The following is a 13,461-nucleotide window of genomic DNA, read 5'->3' on the forward strand; positions in this document are numbered from 1 at the left end:
GTTGGGTGAGTTAAGGGAACCACTGTTGTGGCCCCTTGTGGCATGTAGTAGTTTAGATAGTTTAGTGTCCTTTTTCCTTTGTAGAGAAGCAAAGTGTGTGTTGTAAATGGCTTGTCTAGTTTTTGTAAAGTCCAGCCACGAGGATGTTTGTGTGGAAGGTTGGTTTTTTATGGGAGTATCCAATTTTGAGAGCTCATTCTTAATCTTTCCCTGTTTGCTGTATAGGATGTTGATCAGGTGGTTCCACACTTTCTTTGAGAGTGTGTGGCACAATCTCTCAGCATAGTCTGTGTGGTATTTAGATTGTAATAGATTTTTTACCTTCAGTCCTTTTGATGTCCATCTGTTTGCATTTGGAAAGGAAGATGATGTCTGTCTGTATCTGTACGAGTTTTTTCATGAAGTTGATGGATTTCCACTTCATATGGCTAAATTCAGTGCCTTGCATGGTGACAGGTTTTAGAGTGGTAGCCGTGTTAGTCTGTATCACAAAAAGAACGAGGAGGCACCTCGTGGCACCTTAGAGACTAACAAATTTATTTGGGCATAAGCTTTCGCGGGCTAAAACCCACTTCATCGGATGCCTGCAGTGGAAAATACGGTAGGAAGATATATATATACACAGAGAACATGAAAAAATGGATGTTGCCATGCCAACTATAACAAGAGCAATCAATTAATTCCAATTCTGCAGTTTCTCATTGGAGTCTGTTTTTTGAAGTTTTTTTGTTGGAGTATTGCGACTTTGAGGTGTGTAATTGAGTGATCAGGGAGGTTGAAGTGTTCTGCGACTGGTTTTTGAATGTTATAATTCTTGATGTCTGATTTGTGCACGGAGAAGGGCGAAGGCACAGGAATATCTGCCATACTGAACTACCTTCAGGACGGACAGAACTTAGATCCAAAAGTACCCATTCTAGCCAAGCACAACACTGCTATCAGCAGCATCTTATGTGCCTCTTTGCAGTCTTTCTTAGCAGACCATCAGCTCTGCCTATCATTGGATGAGTCTTTTGCCAGTGTGATCTTTTGTGTAACACTACAACCACTAAACAAATAACCATTTGCTAGGCCTGACAGACCTGGGTCAAATACATATAAATCAGTTTGGGTGGTGACTCTTCTTAGATGCTCCTGGAGTACAGCATCAAACTCAGCCATCAGCTCCACATTTTAAGGAAGTTTCCATTTTTTGGCACATATAGCTGATCTGAAGTGCCACGTAGTGCTAGGTTTTGGGTAGCAAGCATTCTCATAATGGCAACAAGCCTTTTCAGAACATTTTGCCAGTAAAGAGACTCTGATGCGATCTTCTCTTGATGCTAATCTATGGTGGCCTTTAACCTTAGTCTCATCTCAAGCTCTTTCCACCTATGGAATGCTGTCTGGTGATTTGCTGCCTTCTCATGGAATGGCAGATTTCTAGCCAGATTTTTCCAGTCCTTTGTTCCTGTAGAGCCCAATGTGGCTGGAACATTAGACTGGAAGAGTTTGCAGCAAAAACAGTATTCAGCATTCTGGGTTTTTGAGTACATAAGCCATGGCCTCTCCACTTTGTCACCATTGGGGATGTCACGCCAGTAATGTGTTGGATGGAAACTTCTATTTTCATTGTCTTTGGGGAACATGAAGTTTTTCACTTGCTGTGGCCCATGCAGTACAAAGAAATCCCTCAGGCTACTGCTCAAGTGGGTCCACAGTCCTGGATCATCTAGACTTAAGGAACTAAACTCAGCAGCAGAAATTTCTTGCGTCTACACCGCACTCTTCTCTGATCTACACTTTTCTTCAAGAATGTGCAACATGGTTACATCCATTTGAGATGGAGATATGGATGCTGCAGTAGCTGCCAGGTCACCTGCACTCTGACTAACTGGAAGATCAGGCGTCTCCTCACCACTCACATCCTCACTGGGACCAGAAGGCTCACCGTGAACATCTGTGTCTATGTATCTCAGGAGAGCTCCTTCCTGCTTAGATAGAAAAGCTTCCTTTGCTTGCTTTCTTTTTCTGAATGCTGCCCCAGAGGGGCGTTTTCTTCCTTCACTCATGACTGCTGTTCTGTGCCAGCTATAGTGGCTCTCAACACTCAGTTGAAGGGGACAAATAAGCAGGCTGGTAGCAGGGCCTGAGTGAGGGAAGATATCGGCGTCTTAAGGGCCTAACTGGTTCCTATTACTTCCGTTGACTGCCTGTTCTCCTCAAGTGGGTTCAGGGAAGCAGCAGGAAACAGGAAGCTCCCTGAGAAGCTGGTGTTAATCAGTCCAGGCTCCTGTGGGTGCTAGAGAGGTACATTAGAGGCTCCTCCTCCTCTCTCTCCCTGCAGCTCCTGCTGCTTTCTGTTATTCCCTCTCACCTTTTCTCCTACCTGCCTGTTATGTCTCTTGTGCCCTCCTTCCTCCAGCACAGCACTCCACCATCTCTGTGCATCTAGAGAAGAGAGAATACATATGCACCAGCAGCAGACACAATTTTCTACACTCTGGGTCCTAGTGATGCCCTCCTCCTCCCCCCCAGTCTGGCACCTGAGGCAGCCGCCTCAGTTCTCCTCATGGTAAGGCCAGCCCTGGTGAGCATTTGTAACTGCAGTGTTGGTATTGCTGTAGTACTTCATTGCAGAACAAAGGAGTGGCAGCACACTTGGTAGAAGATTGGGTCAGGCATGTTTGCCATAGAGAGCCAAGAATATTTGGCAGCTTGTGGGAGCAACTCTGTTCTGCCCTAAACTAGTATGTAGGATAGTTATTCCAACCTATCACTAAAGTAACTCCAACTTGCTTCACAGCAGTTTAAAGCATATGATTTATCCAGAATTGTGAAGCAAAGGAGGAAGTGAGTGATTTGCATGAGCTCTCAACCCTTCAGCATCACAACAGTTTGTGGCTGCAGGGCTGAATCTTTTAAGGAAGAGAGGAGGCTTTCATTGGTAGGCCATTGTTTTCCTTTGACATTCATTCTACAGCAACGCAGGACCCACAGCTTTCAGCTATTTGCACAGCTGAGAAGCTTGCAAATACTTTTGTGTGTGTGTCAGTCCCAAAATGAGGCAATAAAAAATCAGGACACTCACTCCTGAGTCTGTTTGGTAGAATCTACTTATTGTAGAAGGCTCTAAGCAGGACATGGGTGATTTTACTTACAGTGCCATATGTGTGTCAAATCCTGGGCATCATACAGTGTGTTAAGAATAGAACTTTGATTTTATTTGCTGTGGCTTTGTGTTACAACTTCAAGGTTAAGTAAATGTAATTGTGTTTGTTATAATTGGAGATACAACAATGAAAATTATTTATAGAATCTGACACCAGCAAAACCTTTACTCTTTTTGTGAGGATGAAGAACTGTGAAACTTTGATAGGCTACTTCTTAAATTCATTTAGTTTTCAGCCTTTGTCATAATTTTAAAGTGCTTAACTTCTACAGTACTAATTGTGTTCACGCTTTGTTTTAAGGTTCACTATGACTTCGGATTAAGAAATATTTTATCTGTCTTAAGAACTCTTGGAGCAGTAAAAAGATCCAATCCCAATGAGCCAGAGAAAACAGTAGTGATGAGAGTTCTACGGGACATGAACCTCTCCAAGCTGGTATCGTAACATTGATTATCTTCACAAAATGGTTTTTTAAAATGTGTTTATTATATGTTAGTATGAACTGAAGTGTATTTTCTCAGCAGTTGGCTACATCCTTTTGCAGTGATACTACTTCTCTTTTAATGTCTGGCATATCAAAGTGATGGTGCTCTGAATCCATTTTTTTCTTTTTATGAAGAGAAGATAACTCTTCCCCCCCCCCCCCCCGAATGAGAGATTTCAAATGAAGAAAAAATAATAAGAAATCCTATAAGATCTTAGAGGAAAATCCAGCCTGATTTTCAAATTACTTTTATATGGAATGGAAAGGAGAGCAAACAAAAGAGAGAGGGAAAAAGAGCACACTGAATTAACATTTCATCTGTCATTTTAGATCCCTATTAATCCAGAATTTCAATTTACACTAATTCTTGGCAATCTGCCTTTTCAAACATCATAACAACCAGAATGACGTATAGTGAGTGGGCTGTTTTGAAGTAGCTGAAGAATACTTATCTATTCTATTCTCTTCCACCACTACCCTCTTCTATCCAAAGAATTCTTCGTTTTTCCATTTTGCTGTAGCTGGAAGATTATAGTGTGTGTAACCTCTGCGAAAGTACACAAACACCAGATTCAGAATTAACTGTCTGTTTAGCTAATTCATGCACATTTTTAAACCGCAGTCTAGATTATAATGATTTACAGAGGAAAAAAATTAGACTTCAAGAGAAGAAATAAGGGGAAATCTAGCCTGTTTGTCTAAATGACTAATGGATGGGGAGATTTACAAGAATTGTACTAAAATTTAAACATTTACATAAATTTTAAGTGAATATTTAATTTAGAAATTCCTATCTATGGCTAAATTGCTTGAAAGTCATTTTAATAACATACATCCACTCATAATTTTCACATTTGTTTTAGAAAAGATATCTATTTTACTACTATCATTTAATTAACATATTCTTGCAGATTGTTTGTAATTACAATAATAATTAATTTCAAAGAATAAATAATTGGGGGTTTTTCCTACTTTTTAATTGACAGGTAGATGAAGATGAACCTTTATTTATGAGTCTGATTAACGACCTGTTCCCTGGAATTACTCTTGATAAGGTTGGGTATCCTGAACTAGAGTCGGCCATTCGGAAAGAGACGGAGAAAGCTGGGCTTGTTCATCATCCTCCGTGGATTCTTAAGCTTATTCAACTGTATGAAACTCAGCGAGTCCGACATGGTTAGCATGCCAAATGAGGGTTTCATACTCCATTATAGCAGTAAAGGCTTTTCTATTTCTTTTCTACAAATTGTAGATTTTTTTCAAGTTTTTAAAGCCTCATATGGATATTTTTATCAGAAAATTATTAAGAATAATTTTTATCATAAACAAAGAGCCCACCTTGTCCTCATAATATTGACAATTTAGCTATAGTATGTCTTTTTATGGGAAATCGGTGTGTGGCCTTGAGAGGAACTGAAGTTTCTAAGGGGGAAGTTAAAATGCAGAGTAAAAATGTATTTTATTTTCCCCCCTTCTCACCAAACTCAGAAATAGCTGATTTTGCTCAGTATTCTGAAAAAAGTCAAATTCAGGCAGATTCTAATTATGGCTCTTTTCAGCTCAAAAGGTGAATATTTCCTATAGTTATGAGCATGTTAAAGTAAAGAGGTTGCAAATGAAACTGTCTTGAATCCTTAACTGTAATGGGTACTACCACATGCCTGTTGTACTTCCAAACACCATTAGGACTTCTCTGTTCAATGTTGGTCACTTCAATTGACGAAAGATAGAATAGAAATTGACCCAGTCCATAGAAGGGTAACAAAGACAGTGGTACAGCCAGATTTACAAATGACGGGAGATTGCAAACACCAGAATTAGCCCGGAAAGGAAAAGAGATAAAGGGAATCTGATTAAATTTGTCAAGATTTATGAAGGGATTTGTGAAGGATGATCCTTTTTATGCTTTCCCATAGTACATGAATCAGGGATCACTAGCTTAAACTAATACCCTGGTGCATTTAGAACAAATAAGAGGAGATATTTCTTCACAAAGCATATTTAAATCTGTGGTCTTCACTGTCTCAGAAAGTCAGTTCACATATTATGGCTGGTTAAATGAAAGAGCTGAATAGTGTTATGGCTAATAATGTTTCTTCTTAATTCATTGGTCTAATGCAGAATGAAATTCTGGGCCCCTCTTGTGGCAATACCAGTGTGAGGGCCAGGGAACCCTCAAGGTTCCCCTTGTGGAATTTCCTTTGAATTTTACTCTTGGAGTGTGGGATTTGTGTCCAACTGCAAGAAACTGGACATTCACCCACAAACACCACAATTCCCCTGAGATCCACACAGATCCTCAGGATCCATGCAGGGCAGAAGGCCTGCTGTTCAGTGCCTCCATATTGGGTCTGGGCCCCTGAAACTCTGGCCCAGCTCCCTGGCAGTGCAGCTCGAAAGGAAGCTGTGAGATCTGCTGCCAGAGACTCCCTTTCAGATGTTTGGCCTTGTAATAATCCTTTTAGGCAGTTGCCAAGGCAGAGAGGCACCACTGGAAAGTTAACATCACCTTTACCTGTATTAACTTTCCACTGCTAATTTTATAAAGTGGAGGGGAGACAGTGCACATTTCCTTACCTCCAACTCCTCCTGATTCCCTCACCACTCATGGATCTTCAGATCTATGAGAGCTCTCCAGGGGACCCAGAGAGAAGCGGTAAGCGTGCTGCAGAGATAATTGTTCTCTTCTACAGGGAGAGAGGGAGATGTGTGCATGTTTAGAGCCCTTCTGTGCTCAGATCCTAGAGGCATGCTCTGCTCTGTGGACCTGGTCCAAAGCTCATTGGAGTCAGCGGAGAGTCTCTCTCTAACTGCAATGGGTTTGGCTCAGATCTTATGTTCCTAATATAGGGCTGGATCCTGCACAGTTCTGAGCACCTCCTATGAGATATTGAATACATATAACTCCTATTCCTTTTAGAGGGAGCCACAGTCACTCTGCTTTATGCATGCTTGGGTCCATAATGTTGGTCAGAAGCTCTATGCTACTAAATTCCTCCATAACTTTGCATCTGAGATTTTCAAAGTCACCTATGGGATTTTGGTAACATACAAAAGCCAGTAGGTGAACACTTCAACCTCCCTGGACATTCTATAACAGATTTAAAAGTAACTATTCTTGAACAAAAAAACTTCAGAAACAGACTTCAAAGAGAAACAGCAGAACTAAAATTCATTTGCAAATTTAACACCATTAATTTGGGCTTGAATACGGACTGGGAGTGGCTTGCTCATTCCAAAAGCAGCTTTGTCTGTCCTGGAATTGACACCTCCTCATCTATTATTGGGAGTGGACTACATCCACCCTGATCGAATTGGCCCTGTCAACACTGGTTCTCCACTTGTGAGGTACTCCCTTTTCTTGTCATTATATAATGCCTGCATCTGTAACTTTCACTCTATGCATCTGAAGAAGTGAGGTTTTTTACCCACTATGCCCAAATAAATCTGTTAGTCTTTAAGGTGCCACCGGACTCCTTGTTGTTTTTGTGGATACAGACTAACACGTCTACCCCCTGATACTATGGGATTTTGATGCTCAATTTCCATTACAATTAATGGAAATTTCTAAGTGGCCTTGAAAATCTCAGCCTGAATGTCCCATCTGCTTTCAAACTATGTCATTGTTTCTTGGCACACAGCTTTGTTGATTTAATATAAAGTAACTGAGTAGGATCAGCTATAGCCCAATTTTAATGTATTGTTTAAGAACTCAGTTGGCAACATGAGTATAAACTGATGAAGTAACAAGTTTGTCTGTTACTAAGAAAAATATATCAAAAATGTCTTCATGGTTTATGCAAGTGTATGTTTTTTGTTCCTTGTACTCCACGAAGAAATGCTCGGTTTTGTATATCACTTGGAACAACTCTTTCTTGTAAAAGATATTTAAAAATGATTGGTTTTGTTTACCACCAGTCAATTGAGTGTCACCACATATGAACATCAAAAGGCAGCTGTGTTTTCCAATTAGAAAAAGGAACAGAACTGCCTAAGGGAGGATAGAGAGCCACATTGGCTTGCCTAGCAGAATAAATCAGGCCTTTATGAAAGCCTTTAATAAAACATTTAAAAAATTTCATTTCTGTCAACATCAAGAAAGTGGAATGAAAAACATCTTTTTTAAATTTAGTTTTGATTTAAAAAAAGCAAGATTCTGATGCAATGCATCATTAAATTGGGGTCTTACATTTCGGCATTTTATTTTAAAAGAAGTCTATGTCTTTTTAAGGTATGATGACTCTGGGTCCGACTGGTGCAGGAAAGACAAAATGCATTAATATCTTGATGAAAGCAATGACAGACTGTGGCACTCCTCATAAAGAGATGAGGATGAACCCAAAGGCAATTACAGCTTCCCAGATGTTTGGTACTCTCGATGTTGCTACAAATGATTGGACAGATGGCATTTTCTCTACTTTATGGAGAAAAACTTTAAAAGCAAAGAAGGTAACTGGATATTGTGTTCTGACAGCCAATAATAGCATTTAATACTGTTTCTGTAAGGTATTATTACAAAGCAACACATCCCTTTCAATGCTTCATTTATGTGAAGGGTCTTTTTTGATCAAATCAAATCAAATTTGAAAATATAATATTTTAGTTATTGTTTGTGTCTGAGGGCTTGTCTTCACTAGTCAACCGCGTAGCTGGAGTCAATGTAGCTTAGGTTGACTTACCCTGGTGTCTTCACTGCGCTGCGTAGATGGGAGATGCTCTCCGGTCAACTTACCTTAATCTTCTCGGGGAGCTGGAGTACTAGAGTTGACCGGAGAGTGCTCTGCCATTGATTTAGTGGGTCTTCACTAGACCCACTAAATCGACATCCGCTGCGATATCCACGGTAGTGAAGACAAGCCCTGAGCATTTAGGAATGTATACAGGGTTACTCTGAAGTACATGCCAGTGATCACTCACCTCCTCAAGCACAGACTTGAGGTTCTGGGGCTGTATCAGTGAGCTCTGTAGGGTTTTATTTCCTCTTTCATCTTCTGTAAACCTTTAGTCCTTCCATTCTTTTCAATTCCCAATGCAAAGACTTTCAGTGGTTTATATAGAGACAAAGAGGGGGAATCTCTCCCACCCACGTTTTACGTCCACGCCACTCCAGATCAGTAATTATATTGGAGCAATGTAGTTATAGCCTCAGTTGAAAAATGTTGCATACTGATTTCTCCTCTCTCTCCTCAGACCTGCAGACAGTGCTGCCACAGAGCCACATATGTTATGAAGGTTGCATTGTGTTTTATTTAGGCCTTGGAAAATGTGAAAGCTTGTTATGAAAGAATTAGGTATCCTCTGTTAAGAGATTGTAGGCCTGTTCCTGTTCTCACTGAAGTTAATGGAAATTGTTTTCATCTGCTTCTGTGGGAACAGGATCAGGCCATATGGCTGTCACAGGGGAAAGCAACATCTCTCTGTATATAACAACTGAAATTAAGTTTTTGTCACTTTGATAAAAAAATCTTTGGTATGACACTCAGTAATGAAGTGAGATTTCAAATCACTGGGTAAATAAGGAAAAAAAGGAAGTATTATGATTAATAATAAAGCATTCAGCACCAGATCAGGTAACTTACAAGTCAATGTTTATATAAAGTAATGTATTCTCGTATGTGTTCAATAAATTATATTTTTGACATAGAATTTACACTTGTACATGTATATTTTAGGGAGAACACATATGGATAGTTTTGGATGGTCCTGTGGATGCGATATGGATTGAAAATCTGAACTCTGTTCTAGATGATAACAAGACCCTTACTTTGGCTAATGGAGATCGTATTCCAATGTCCCCAAACTGCAAGATTGTTTTTGAGCCCCATAACATTGACAATGCTTCCCCAGCAACAGTATCTCGTAATGGGATGGTCTTCATGAGTTCCTCAGTGTTAGATTGGAGGCCCATTTTAAAGGCTTGGCTGCAGACTTTGCCTGCTACTCACTCTGATGTCCTATGGAACAGCTTTAACAGTGTATTTCAGGTATTAAGGCCAATACTTGCTACGAATTAAAATGAATTCCAATCTGCTTATTTAACACGTCTGGATAAATTAGCATTATTTTTCCTACATTCTACTTCAGTTGTTTATCCCATTTATTTAATAAAATAAAGAACTGACATGAAGGATAATCACAAGGCATAATGCGGACAAAGAAAGGGCCTATAACAATAGCTAACATAATCTAAATTAAACGATATTAGGTGGATAATATGGCCACTAATTTGAGTGGTGGGAGGGCTTTTCCTTTGTTTTTATTTTTTTAATCTGTTGGCTGTTTGGAGGTAAATTGTTATCTCCATTTTATACCGCTGGCTGGCAGAATTAATTCATGCTGCTTGGTGACTAACATTGTTTTTGATATTTTAATTATCACTAGAGTGCTCAGAAGGTTCTAAATGGGCTTTTTTGTTTCTGTTATATTTAAATAAATAAGAAAAAAATCAGGCCAAAGTCATCCTTATTGAAGCTCTGTTAACTTCAGTTACAGCAGGGGTGTATTTGATCCATGAAGTCTATATTCTGTAGGACTATGCACTTTTAAGTTAAGAGTTGTGTGCATGACATTTTTGACATAGTGTCAAGTATCAGGGGGTAGCCGTGTTAGTCTGTATCCACAAAGACAACGAGGAGTCTGGTGGCACCTTAAAGACTAACAGATTTATTTGGGCATAAGCTTTCGTGGGTAAAAAACCTCACTTCTTCAGATGCTTATGCCCAAATAACTCTGTTAGTCTTTAAGGTGCCACCAGACTCCTCGTTGTCTTTGTATTTTTGACATAGGGTCTCTTTATTAAATTATTAGGCTAAATCATGCTGAACCCAAAAAGACCAGAGGGAAGTGTTTTATCCTTCCATACTACAAGTACAAAATGCTGTGTAACCCTCTGCAAGATATTCATGAATGAGGCAAAGGCTGGGAATTGACAGAGTTTTCATTAATCACCAAGGACAGTCCTACACAATGGTGGATGTATAATAGTCTTACATGTAATAGACCATCTCTGATGCAACTGAAACTTAATTTTTCTTCATAAAACATTACTATTGAAAGTTAATGCTCTGTATTCTTTTTGCCTTTGTAATTTTCTTTTCATTTCTTTAATTGCCACCTGTAGTAGCACAACTGAAACTGGTCTTTCCTTTCCTTTCTCATGAGCTGTCTCTTTTGCCAGTTCTCCCTGTTCATTTATCTCAGATTCCATAGTTGTTTTTTCCCCACCTTTTTCATTTTTGTTGGATTCTACAAGTGAGATTTTTCTTGTGCTGGCCTTTTGAACTGTCATTGTAAAAAATGTGTTTATAAATATGACAAAAGCAATGACTAATATACTATTACAATAGCTAGAATGTTAACAAATGACTTCTCATAGAAACATTTCATCTTAGTTCCTTCCCATTTACATTGAAACCCACTTCTGGCATTACATTCATTTTGCTGTAATCTCCAAAAAGTAATGATCAGATTTAATATTTCCTGCAGCGGTAAGAAAGGTAATTCTTATAATGAATTTTAAAAATATGCTTCCAAAATAATGTATATTTGGGTCAATTTACTGCTTCCTTCCCATGATCTTCTTTTATATTTTATGCTATATCTTGTTCTGAAAGCATAATAGTGACATTTTTCAGAAAAAACGTGTATTTTATTAGCCTGAGAGATGGAAAAGCAGTGAAATATAAAGTTTTGTTCCCTGCTGAAGGCTGTATTTGGAACTATCCAAATGTAAACCAAAGCTGTCAAACTGTCAGTTCTCCTTTCACTTTTAATGAGCTATCTTCGCTTCTCAAATAATGTGGGCGATAACACTGATTTTACAGATGGGGATAATACTGATTCCATATACAGATGACTCCTTTTTCTCTTATTACTTTTTTCAGTATATAAAAAATTGGATAAGTAAACTATACAAGAGAACTTCATAAAATAAAGTGCACTAACAGCAGTATTCAAGCTTCAAATACAAGATTACTCACATTAGACCCAATATCGATAAAAACACAGATATAAATAACTTATAAATAGGTAACATGTAGAAGAACAGTGTGGATAATGCTACAGAAGGGAGATATACTCACCAGGGACAGAATCTGTCTTCAGTTACCACTCGTACAAAACCACTTAAATCTATGTGAATTGAACTAAATTTGGCTCCAAATTAGGTGAGAGATCAAATGCAGTATTTACAGTTGGTTTACAAGGAACAATAATTTCTGTGATTATAAAGCATTAAAAATCAGTATATAAGGTAAACATTATGCATGAATGAAATCTCAGGGCGAGTTCATAATCAGAAACAAAAACTGTGAATGAGAGTTACCATATTATTTTGTCTGGCACAGATGTCCTGCCAATTTGTACTAAGCCATAATGTAATGGGACTGCCAAGGTGAATATTGTTATAATTCTTATCATGATAACATTCTGTTAGAAGACCAAAAATAATACCAATATTTTAAATGTACTTTCATTATCAAAGAATCCCAAAACTCTTAGCTATAAAAGAACCACTTCACCCACTACCGAACACATGTGGTGTGGAATTGTAGCAGTTATTTAATAGCAAACGGCAATGGTGGACAACAGTTTAGGACAGGAAGTGAAGAAGATTACGTATCAGTATGAAACTTTGGGGAAAATTTATCTATTTACTCATTTATAAAATATACACAATTACAAAAGTTCAGCTTTCTATATAAAATGTAATATAAAGACCAAAAGAAAAGAGAAGAATAAACTCACAAAAAACTATTTTCAATAGAATTAAGACTATCTTTGAGGTCTCTTTTTTCCATAGGAATTTTTTCAGTCAGGTTACTGTGACCCTCAGAAGTGTTTTCAGAATACTAAACTTTACTGTCCGCATCTGAAATCCTAACACTAAGCTCTACATGCACATTTCCTCTCTGAGTGATACAGCCTCCTATAACTGATAGAGTTGCTTTTTTGCAAGAGGTAAGCCTCTGGGGGAGTTTCTGGAAATTGAAGTAATTAGAGGAATCCCACAAAGAGGATGCTCAGTTAGTGGCATTGGTCCTTTTTGTCAGAGAATATAAAGCTGTAAAATCTGTTGTTGCGTTGATGTAGGCAACTTGAGCTTCATCATTTTCTTGCATAATTAGATACAGAGCAATTGTCATCCTGGATCAGACCTAAGGTTCATCTAGTCCAGCGTCCTATCTGACAGTGGCCAGAAACAGATGCTTCAAAGGAACTTGTAAAAGCACTGCAATAGACAGATGTGAGATGATTTGGTCCCCACATTAGATCTCATCCTGATCTCTAACAGTTGAAGACTAGCATTAGCCTTGGAACATGAAGTTTAATCTCCCATCCAAAATTTTTGTTAACATTAACTATTATGACTCTGGCTATATATAAATGTCCAAGCCCTTTTTTAATCTAACTAAATTCTTGTGGCAGTGAGTTTCACAGTCTACACATCTTGAGGAAAAAATATTTCCTTTTATCAGTTTTGAACTTGCCACCTTTTAATTTCATTGCATGTCCCCTTGTTCTTGTGTTCTGAGACAAGGAAAACAAAAGTTCCTGATCTAACTACTCAATACCATTAATATTTTTATATACTTTTGATCAGTTCCTCTATGTCTAAACAAAATATCCAAATAAATGATAAACTCATTTAAACTATCTTCCTGGAGCTTGCAACCTACTTTCTTCCAATGTATTGAAAGCATTAAAAAATATAGTAATAGAAATGTATTTGAAGTGCATTAGAAACTATAGCACTGATTCTCCTCCCACATCAGTTTAAACCAAGGACCTCATTGCAGTTATACTAGTGAAAAACCAGCATGAGTG

General features: G+C 38.3%; 1 protein-coding gene across 1 annotated transcript in view; it reads left to right on the forward strand.

The window, feature by feature from the left end:
* LOC112107756 (dynein heavy chain 5, axonemal-like) overlaps positions 1 to 13,461 on the forward strand; it is a 273,895-nt gene that overhangs the window by 129,357 nt on the left and 131,077 nt on the right. Inside the window, exons 44-47 of the mRNA XM_026659242.1 lie at positions 3,453 to 3,587; positions 4,623 to 4,812; positions 7,868 to 8,085; positions 9,309 to 9,620. Of these exons, the coding sequence (XP_026515027.1) occupies positions 3,453 to 3,587; positions 4,623 to 4,812; positions 7,868 to 8,085; positions 9,309 to 9,620 (855 nt within the window). The remainder of the gene's footprint in view (positions 1 to 3,452; positions 3,588 to 4,622; positions 4,813 to 7,867; positions 8,086 to 9,308; positions 9,621 to 13,461) is intronic.

Source organism: Terrapene carolina, unplaced genomic scaffold, assembly GCF_002925995.2.
Source record: "Terrapene carolina triunguis isolate 2854851 unplaced genomic scaffold, T_m_triunguis-2.0 Scaffold613, whole genome shotgun sequence".
Lineage (NCBI taxonomy): Eukaryota > Metazoa > Chordata > Testudines > Emydidae > Terrapene > Terrapene triunguis.